The following is a 10,902-nucleotide window of genomic DNA, read 5'->3' as shown; positions in this document are numbered from 1 at the left end:
CATGCTGATCCCCCAACCCCACTGGCTTAGACTTGGCATAAAGCAAGGTCATCCCAAAAGAATGAGGCTCTGAGGAAGTAAAATATTAATGGAAAAATTACAAACTGCCACACAGCCTCCCTTCCCCGACACATTGCCACCACACCTTTGGGACACCATCACTGACACAATTCAGTGCGCCGTGCTAACGCCCAGGACGCAGGCCTGGGTAGTCCCAAGCAACCAATGGTTCTTAGTCACCTAAATCTGACTCTGAAATTTTATGCTATTTGGGGCTGATATTAAAACTGACTTAAATTCTCTGATATGAACCAGGTATGGAAAGGGAACCACGATGAGGGGACACTAGCTGGGGCAGGGGTGAAGGAGGGTGGGTAAGGAATCCATGTTTGCCAGGGCTCCCGTACACAGCAGGACAGACGGAGGCCCCACTGCATGGCATGACTACTTACTCCTCAGGCTCGCTGGCATCCTGAGCCCCATGACCTCTACATTAGCCAGGGCCCAGGCTGGTCCCCGCTGCGCTCCCCCGCCAACCGTTTGCCTAGGCTGCAGTTGGCCCCTTTCAGCAACTGGTAGCCCTGGAGTATTGGAAAGTGGGGTGAAGGGTGGGGGTGGGCGAATCCATGAAATCACCCCTGACCCAGCACGGCCGGAGGCACAGTGGGATGTGGGTTTGTGGCTCAGGCCCACTCCCCAGTCACCTGTAGCAGTTGTTGTGGTACTTGTTGTAGCTGCTCAGGGCTGTCAGGCACCCTACACAGATGGCGAAGGAGAAGAAGATCTGGGTGCCCGCGTCCATCCACACCTACACAGGGAAAAGGCAAGAAAGCTGCACCCCAGGGAACCAGGGCATCTGGGCTCCATGGGAGCACACGGACCATGGCTGAGCCAGGCACTGGCTAGGGATACGAGAATCCTGTCCTCAGCCTGTGCAGGCCCCGCTGCGACCCTGCGACCCCAATGGGCTCTACTTCCTGAGCCCCTAGATGGGGTTTCTCGAGCGCTACCACCATGGCATCGGCCTTAGGCATTCGAAGAAGACGGAAGGACCATGGTGGAGAGGGTGAGCGGTGGGAGGGCGCCCTGGAACTAAGCGAGGCCTGGCACCAGGTTTCTATCAAAGACACAAAGCCCTGGTTCTGCCTCCACCATCTCCTGTCCTGGGCTCTCCTGGAGGTGTGACCAGAGACAGGATCTCTGAGCTAATGGTCCGTAATTTCAGTGCTACGTGGGATGAAGCTTTTCCCCTCGTGCCCCCAAACCCTCGGTCTGGAAAGCAGGAAGAGTAATCCTCAGCTCACCAGAAAGTCAAGAGGATGAACAGAAATGCATCTGCAAAGGGCTTTGTTCTCCTTGGGGGGGAAGAGCTCTCCAGCTAACACAGGGTATGTTGTTGTCACTGTTGTCTCAGCTGCTGGCCCAGCCTGCGCGTGTTATGATTTAGGTCTAACAGCTAGAATAACATCCCAAAGAGAAAGCACATCAAGGCAAACAGGACCAGGCAACCCTGCAGATTGGCAGGAGGTGGGGTTCTGGGGTGACAGATCCTCCCAGGCGCCTCCTGCCTTCGGAGGATGTGAGCTCTACAAGGGATGCCAGCAGTTGTCCCAACATCTCTGTGTTCCAGTTTCTTGACTGTTGTCTGGCTCTACCCCAGTAGCCCCCACACACGTGCCCAATTTCCTTTCACTGTATCAGGTTCCCAATGCCCCCACACACCCAAGCCTCAGCTTCATTCTGTCCAAAGCTCCTACGGCCCTTACCTGTCCTCCCTGCCTCCCTGACATCGCCACTACCCTCAGCCTCCGCTGCTCTCTCTCGTCACACCCACCCACCAAAGTGCCATTTTGTTCGGCATGATAGTGGGTCCCAGGGGCCCGCTGGCAAGCTGACTACATCAGAATCACATTGATTCCTCAACCAGCCTCCCCAGTGGAGACACTGAGTCTCTAGGGCTAAAGGAGAACCCAGAAATCTGTATCGTGTCCAAAGCTTCCTGGGTGATCCTACTGAGCAGTCAGATGTGGGAATCCCTGCCCTATAGCCCCCAGGCTGGCGTCAGAGATGCATCCTGGCACTCACTCCTCTTGTTGTTTCCGTTTCTGCAGGAAAGGGAAAAGAGCAGGGAAAGGTGGTGAAGGCGAGGGGGGAATATCTAGCCTCTTCTCCCCCTGCTCACTGTGGCTCCCATCCCCAAGGAATTCTGTGAGGCAGAAGCTGCCACCAAGGAACAGGGCTCGGAGGCGGATCCAGAAGGGCCACTACCAAGGAATAGTATGGAGGGTGGAAACACCAGGGGACTTTTTTGAACATGAGAGAAATTATAATGGGAAGGAGAGGGCTCATCAGGATTTACTTCTAAAGCAAAAGAAGGGTTAGGGTAAGAAAGAAAAGAAAGAACCTGCACACAAGAATGGGGTGTTTACAAAATTCAGTTTGATGACAAAAGTTTGAGATTTTTGTTTGTTTTAATCCTCACATGAGGATATGTTTATTGATTTTAGAGAGGAAGGGGGAGGGAGAGAGAGAGAAAGAGAGAGAGAGAGAGAGAGAGAGAGATAGAAACTTTGATCAGTGTGTCCTATAAGCCCCCAAACCGGGATCAAACCCAAAACCTGGGTATATCCTCTGACCTGGAATGGAACCCGCAACCTTTTGGTGTACAGGACAACGCTCCAACCAACTGAGCCACCCAGCCGGGGCTGAGGAGATGTTTTAAATCATTTTTCCTTCTAAAACTCTGCCCCCCAGATACTGTAAGGTGGTCAACTCAGGAAAACGCACTGACCTCTGGTCTGAAGGTCACCCTGTCCTGCCTCCCTCTGGCTCACTCCGTGGGTTATGAGCAGCACTGAGCTTTACAGCATGGATTTACCCCGGGGTCAGAGATGCGGGGTGGGGAGCGATACCTCTCTGCCGGGGGCTCCCTCTGTCGTGAGATCAGGTGATCTTTCATAACAGGCCATCCGGCCTAGGAGGTTTGCTCCCTGTGCCTCTCAGCCACAGGGTGAGGGGGACCCACACGTTGCTAGGGAAACTGCCGGGTGCCCACAGAGATGTCTGTGGCTGCCCACGTGCTGGCAGGGGTGCAAATCCTGTGCTTATAAAGTTTTGTAAACTTGGGCTTGGGAAGAAAAGTTGTGACTTGGCAGTTTACCTCACCCTGAGGGGGACAGACTAAGACCGAGTTGGGAGGAGAGGTTACTGAGAACAGAGGAGAATGCAGCAGGGGGCTGCGCGTCCAGAGTGCGAGGTCAGATGTGACGCCTCTGACTAAGGCCCCCTCGCTGGGAGCTTGGCAAGCCCAGCTCTCTGCACAGCTGCTGCCTGACAAGCCTGCTGGGATAGGAGGAAGGAATGGGGTCAGAAGAAGGGCTGAAGGAACCAGCAGAGCAAGCTGTTCTGTTCCCACTGCAGGCGGCCCACTCCCCGCCTGTGCCAGGAGCCCTGGTTTCTGGAACAAAGCTCCAATGTGTCTCTGGCTGGGGCAGGAGACTAACCAAGAATGAAACAAGTGTGAGAGACCCTTGGGGGAGTGTGGGCAGAAACGAGTTCTCTGGGGGCACCAAGGAAGAGAGAGTGAGCTCTGGGAGGTACAGAAAAGATGTTTTCAACTTGGAGTCCAACCCCAAGGATTTTATGCTTACTATTTTTAGGAAGGCAATAGTGTGTAATGGAAAAAGCCTGGGTTTTGGAGTCAAAATGAGCTGGGATAATTTACTAACTCTATTAACTACTAGCTGTATGATCTTAGGCAAGTCACTTAACCTCTCTGAACCTTACTTTTCTCACCGGGAAAATGGCAATAATAATAAATTAAATAGTGTATGTAAAATGCCTAAGATAAATATGAGTTCCCTATCCCACCTTCTGGAATAATAAAAAATAGCCACTAAAACTCTCAAATAATTACTATTCTTAGGAAAATGAATATCATGGTGATTAATACAGCAGACTCCAAAAAACTACTCGATGTAAAACCCAAGCTCCCACACATGCTAGTTTGGTGATTTGGAACAAATTTCTTCAGGTTTCTAAGCTTTGGTGTCTTCATCTGTAAAGGGGGGCTAACACCTAACTCCCAGGGTTAGTGGGATGATTCCAATGAGTCACACACTCAGTAAAGTGCCTGGCAAATAATAAACACATGATTGATACGTCAGCTATTGCTGGTTTGTTGTTGGGCTGCATATTTTTAAAAAGCAACCACCTTTCAGTGATGATGAGGTCCCCTGGATTTATTAGCAATTACTAAGCAATTCATGAATCAGGCAGTGTGCCCCGTAGCAACTAAAAGGGCACTCTGATGGGCTTGTACAAAATAAAAGGTTCCCATAGGAAGAAGGGCAGGGGAAGGAATCAGTCAGCAAAAGAAATGGGCCAGGATGTCTTTTTTGGTGAAAGGTTTTTACCTCACAGATTGCCTCTTTCTTCTATAGAAATTACCTCATTGGTCTTGACCAGAAAATCCCAGACAGGTTGATCAAGATTATGTTTCTAAGAGAGTTTGAAACTGCAAATAGATATTTAATCTAGGTTTGGTATCATGGGATTTTAGCACAAGTGACACCATTTTGGGCCTGTGGTTTTCTCTTTAATAATGGTTTTGGCCCTAGCTGGTTTGGCTCAGTGGATAGCGCATAGGTCTGCAGACTGGAGGGTCCTGGGTTCAATTCCAGTCAAAGGCACATGCTCGGGTGGCGGGCTCAATCCTCAGTAGGGGGTGTGCAGGAGGCAGCTGATCAATGATTCTCTCTCATCATTGATGTTTCTATCTCTCCCTCTCCCTTTCTCTCTGAAATCAATAAAAATTAGAAAAAAAATTAGTGGTTTTGCTTGTTACTTTTCTTATTAAAGTGAAAAATCATAAAGGTACTTTATTGAAGAAACACAAGAGGACTTTCTTGGAAATAGGTTGTGCTTGCAGAGAGAGAACTGGAGGGTAAATGTGTTCTCACGGGGTCTCTAAAGAACTCGGCAGTGGGTGTTTGGGATGCCTATAATGTCAGTGAACGAAGACAGTTACTTGTTGTCTGTCTTCTAAACACATATTAATGTCTCTGCTTCCACATAACTGCCTCTTAGAAACAACTTCGCCTGTCTTCTATTTGCGCCTCCGTATCTGCTCTCCACCCTTTTCCTGCTGTTGTGCCAGGGAAGGCTGCCCTGTCCGATTGTACCAATGGACTCCCTCGCCTCCTTTCTGTCTCCATGGGTTCAGGCAGTGGGAAGTATCTGCAGGAGACTGGAGGCCAGTCTCCGGTCATTATCCATCCCGTGGATCATTTGTCCTTGGATAGGGTTCTCATTAGCCTGGAGGAACAAGTGACTTGGTTCAAAACCCTGTCATCAAGGCCGTGGGGTTGGGAGAGCCAGTGAGCAATAGGAATGTGAGCGGGCTGCATCCTTTGAGCAGGTTTCCTTCTCTTTTCCCAATGGTTAAGAAAAAGAAACAAGGTGGTGTCACCTGCCCCACCTCCCACTCCACAACGAGCCAAAACGTAATTGCAGTTTTCAGCTCCTCCCAGGAATGTGACCTTCAGCCAGTCTGGCTTAGAGTCATCTGCCCTCTAAAGACCCCAACTACCCCTTCCTACGCAAAGGTGACCCTGCCAGAAACAACCCTCTTTTCTTCTGCTAATAACGTCTCCACCCTGCCCAGTGTCTGCCCACAAAAACCTTCCAGTTTGTACAACTTCTTGGGCCACCCTTCTGTTTACTAGATGGGATGACACCCAATTCATAAATCTTAATTTTAAAAGAATATTTTTTTATTTTTCCATTAAGTTGACAAACATTATTATATTTGTTTCAGGTGTATATGAGGTCCCATAGATTACAATGTACAATATCAATTTTTAAAAGACTCAATGGTTCCAATCTCCTCCCTAAATAAATCCTTCGTTAGAATCATTTAGCAGAGATTTAAAAGGTTCAACAAAGGCTCTTTGGACACCCTACCCCCCAGCCCATGCCCTTACCCTGCCCTTAACAGAGGACAGGAGGACCGACAACAGGAAAGAAACAAGTGCCCGGATAAAGCACACACTGCACCAGCGGCCGTTCCTCATGGGACGGAGACAAGCCCCGGGAGCTCCGGGACAGGCAGCAACCCCCCTGCACACAAAGCCTGGCAGGAAAAGAGGGAACCAGATGACCCAGCACTGTCTCTGCCTGGCTCCCCACTCCCACGCCGAGTGCTCACCGGAGAGATGTCTTTGGTCTTTGTGTTGGCTAGCAGGAATTTGTACCTTTCTCAAGTGCCAGGCAAATGCCAGTTGGAATTATCACACTTCCTGGGGGGTGCCAACTACATTCAATTAGTGCTCTGGCAGGGCATCCACCCTGCAGGGGTTGCTCTGCTCGCAGACAACAAGGGCCTCACTTCAGCATGGGGCCAGGGCCAGGCAGCTAACAAGGCAGGCAGCTTGAAAGTGCAGGGCCAAGCCAGGCCCTTGAAACTTCATGCTTCCTGCACAGCCTGTGCTGGCTGGGGGTGGAAAGATGGTATCCTGGAGAGCGGATTTAAAAGAAGTCTTATTCCCTCTAGTAACCCAGACACAGAATGATGGCCTTATTAACTCTCAGCGTTTAAAGCGATCTGGTCCACCTTCTTTATGTTTGCTGGAAGATACACACACACACACACACACACACACACACACACACACGGGGACTTTGCCTTCAAGAGATGACAAAGTATATGGAATTTTTATCATTCAGACCTGGATTCCAGGTGCAGGTGCAAGGACAGAAAATTCTTTAAGCTCTTCGGGCCTTCATTTCCTTATCTATAAAATAAGGGTACCTCGCTGACCTGCCGTGAGGATTAGCTGAAATAATGCATGTAAACCTCTTAATGCCAGAGACACTGTAAGCACTCAACAGTGTTTAGCGGTAAATCGCTGATCAGGACAAACAAGGCACTGATCACAGAAGCCATAAATCCGTTCCAGAAATACTGGACCCTCTCTCCTTTTTCTCCCTCAGCCCACCTGCCTGTCTCCTGGCCTGAACATGTTCCCTCCTTCCCAGCCTGACCTCCAAACAAAGGTGGGATTTGTGGCTCAGCTGCTCCAGAACCTCAATGGCTCCCTCCGCTCTGCTGCCCAGACCTGCCTGCTGCCTCCTCTCCATCACAGCCCTTTGGTTCCAGATAAGCCATAGGGCTTATGAGTCACAAAATAAAAGTGCACTTCGTTTGGCCTGCCTCTGGCTGTGTGACCTTGGGCCCCGTTTGCTCATCTGTGCAACGAGGAGTTTGCCCTGCATGACTTCTGGAGCCCTTTCAGCTCCAATGGCCATGACTCTACAGTTTGTGGCTAAAGCCGACTGCAGCCCTGCGCCCCACTGGATGTGACGCAGCAGCCATCTGCAGCGCTGTTGTGACTAAGACGTGCGAGAGGCGGAGGAGGAGCTCGTGTCCCACCAGCAGACCACGGAGAAATACCCAGGGCGCGAGGCTACTCGACTCCATGGGGATGTTCCTGACTGCGGAGCCCTGGCAGCCCTGGTAGGATTCAGGATGGAAGAACTCATAACTCTGCCAGGCGGCTGGGAGACTGGGGATAACTGAGCTTCTGTATCACCCCAAATTCCGCGCAAGGGGGAGCCACCGCCTCTGCGTGAACTGCGTCGCCCGGAGGGACTGTGGACGCGAGTGCCACTCCTTTTCTCTTGCTCCCTCCCAGCAATTTCAGTGACTGCGCTGGTGCCTCGCTATTTAAAATGTTTGAACCGCCACCCACTTGTTCATCTTCAGGGTCCCTGTCTTGGGCAGAGAGCCTCCAGGAGAGGGAGGCTGTCAAACTTGTGCGCATGCTCCCGGGGGAAGGCAGGCACAGAGCTGGTAGCACATCTCAGGGTTCTGGGGGAGCGCCCCCACACCCCGCCCTCCACAAAAGGCAGCCAAACACGAGATAAGAAACCCGCCAGAGGCAGCGGCTTCTTACTTCAGGCCCCGCTTTACAAACCCCTCCAGTCAGCAAGCAGCACACCCCCCACCCCCCCACCCCCACCCCCACCCCCCGTCCCTGTGAGGGCCCGGAGGAAGCTGGCTCAGGGGAGGGGAGGGGCGGGGCCTCTTGATGACCGACAGGAAACTCAACACCCGCCCAGCTGGGAACTGGGCCTAGAGATGGGTCTTCTGACAGAGGGAGGGAGCCAGAGGGGGCTGGTGGAGGGTTAGGAAGCAGAGAAGAAGCTAGGTGTGAAATAAGATGGCCAAGGGGAAAAGTGCACAAAGGGGATGGGGGTAGATAGGGTCCAGCCCGTGAGCAAAGGCTGTAAGTGACATATTTGCCACTCCTGAGAAATATTACTCGGGCCTCAGGCCCCCCTGGCTTCCCTGGCAGCTGTGAGCCAAGGAGGGGGACCACACTCAGCTGCCAACAGATGCCTGCGATCTTCTGGCCCATGGTGGATGCTTTAGGGTTGGGCCAGGAGCAGGGCTGGCCCACAGAGCACAGGGAAGGTCTGTAGCTCCAGCACCTCCAGAGCCACAGGACAACCCTTGTCTGTGGCTTCTTACCTGGGGATCCCACAGACGTGTGAGGTTTGGATACAGGTAAAACTGAATCCTTGGGCTGCCCCAGGCAGTGTCACCCCTCGGATTAACAGGACCACCAGCATGAGGTAAGGAAATGTGGCTGTGAAGTACACCACCTGGCCAAGGGGCAGATGAGAGATAAGAAACCTGTGAGTAGGAGAGAGGGGGCTGGAGACCCAGCAGTGAGACTGGAGGCAGGAGCTCCCCCGCTACAGAAGAGGTCAGAGGAGTTCCCCATCTGCTCCTACCCTCTCACCTCAGTTCCACCTCCCCTACCAAACCTCTCCTCTCCCCCCTCCTGCCTAAACCACTCACCCTCCCCCAACACATACCCAATATATATTTGTTGAGTGCCTGAATGAACTTAGGCGTTCTCCCAACAGGCATGTTGGAATTATGTCGAGGGATGTCAGGTATGAAAAGGTCTGTAACACATGATCCCTGTCCTCACAGAGCTTACAAGCTTAGTGCAACCAGATTAGGAAGAATGCCTTGTCAGAGGCCTCCAAGGTAGGAGTCTGGAGAACTCAGAATGCCCTTCTAATTCCTACACCCCCTAGGGCAGGGGTCCTCAAACTACGGCCGTGGGCCACATGCAAATACAAATATTGTATTTGTTCCCGTTTTGTTTTTTTACTTCAAAATAAGATATGTGCAGTGTACATAGGAATTTGTTCATAGTTTTTTTTTAAAACTATAGTCCAGCCCTCCAACGGTCTGAGGGACAGTGAACTGGCCCCCTGTTTAAAAAGTTTGAGGACCCCTGCTCTAGGGCAAAGAGTCCCCCCAGCTTCTCAGGTTGATTTGGAATCATGTTGAGACTAATGATCTTAATGGAATTCCTTTTCCAAAGAAATGTTGAGCTAGGGAGCCATGAACTATGTTCTATTTGCAATATGCCCACATATGTGGTATATTCCAAGGTCAAATTCTTCTGGAAGTATCCTTCCCCACCCACCCACCCTCTCTCTCTTCCATTTAATTTCCCCAAAGAGCAGAAGGATTTGGGATTGAACTCAGGAGAGGCAAAGATTCAAAGAGCAAGACATACAAATCTTGGTTGGGTCATTCCCTCCCATCCCTGACTAAGCTACAACTTAGGAAACTCTTGGGTAACTGAACCCCCAGTGAAGGCAGGGAGTCCTGGGATGGGAGGGCCAGGAGCTCCTTAACACGGACCTTGCCCGTGGACTTGACCCCCTTCCAGATGCAGAAGTAGCAGATGACCCAGGCAAGCAAGAGGCATATGGCTAGTTCCCAGCGCAGGGCCCCCAGGTGCTGGATGCCATCAGAGATCTTCAGGACCCGCCTCCTGGGGAGAGAAGGTTGAGCCAGGCTCCACTTTGCTGCCAGCCTCCATTTTGTGGCCCTTGCATCTCAGGCAGTGGAGCCATGCCTCCCAGCTCTTGTCCAAAGGCTTGTCAGCTCTTGTCACCTGAATCCATGAGGTTCTCCTTTGCCCAGAGATGGGGGTAGATAGAAAGTGAGGCAAATATAAACTGCTCTCAGGTAAGTTTGCTCTGGGAGGCTGAGCACCAATTTAACCTAGAGAAGGAGGTGCAAACACATTTTCTCAACCAGGGTTATAGGATGTTTTGATATGAGGAATCATGCCCTAGATGAATGTCAGTATTGGGGAAGGGAAGATAAGAGACAATGTACATGCAGCTGAAGAGAGGAGGGTAGTTAGGGTTGTAGACACACGAGGGTGTGCACTAGCTAACAGGGGGTGAACACGTGGGAGAGGAAAGTTAGGAGAGCTGCAAAATTCTCATCTTTGAAACCTGTTCTGCACTAACCACAAATATGGACACAACAGAAAAATGCCACTGACGTGACAGGGCCACCAATGAAGGATACAGAAAATCTTGCTTTGTCGTCCATTGGGAGTCACTAGCAGTGGTTCTCAACCTTCCTAATGCCGCGACCCTTTAATACAGTTCCTTATATTGTGGTGACCCCCAATTTCATTGTTATAAATTGAACATAATTAAAGCATAGTGATTAATCACAAAAACAATATGTAATTATATATGTGTTTTCCGATGGTCTTAGGCGACCCCCGTGAAAGGGTCGTTCGACCCCCAAAGGGGTCGCGACCCACAGGTTGAGAACCGCTGCACTACTGGCTGAGCCCATCCCTGTGGCCTTCTTCCAAACACACAGCCCACAGTGGGGGATAAAAAACGGGCCTCACTTACTCCCAGAACTCGATGACAGGAGAGGTGGCATTCTCAGAGGTCACATTCAGGGAGCCATTGGTCCTCTGGAACTCCACACAGTGTTCTACTCATGGGTCCCAGGGAAGGAAGCAAGAGAAAAATCATTTGGGGTGAAATTTCAGGAGAATG

At 51.0% G+C, this 10,902-nt stretch overlaps 1 protein-coding gene across 1 annotated transcript in view; it reads right to left on the bottom strand.

Annotated features, from left to right (window-relative positions):
• The window catches only part of SLC6A13 (solute carrier family 6 member 13), a 45,785-nt gene that overhangs the window by 6,200 nt on the left and 28,683 nt on the right, over positions 1–10,902 (bottom strand). The window contains 5 exon segments of the mRNA XM_023756685.1: positions 705–808; positions 8,534–8,580; positions 8,583–8,667; positions 9,731–9,863; positions 10,753–10,837. Of these exon segments, the coding sequence (XP_023612453.1) occupies positions 705–808; positions 8,534–8,580; positions 8,583–8,667; positions 9,731–9,863; positions 10,753–10,837 (454 nt within the window).

The sequence above is a fragment of the Myotis lucifugus genome, unplaced genomic scaffold (genome assembly GCF_000147115.1).
Source record: "Myotis lucifugus unplaced genomic scaffold, Myoluc2.0 scaffold_98, whole genome shotgun sequence".
Taxonomy (NCBI): domain Eukaryota; kingdom Metazoa; phylum Chordata; class Mammalia; order Chiroptera; family Vespertilionidae; genus Myotis; species Myotis lucifugus.
Note: the sequence above shows the minus strand (reverse complement) of the source record. Positions and strands in the feature narration are given on the sequence as shown.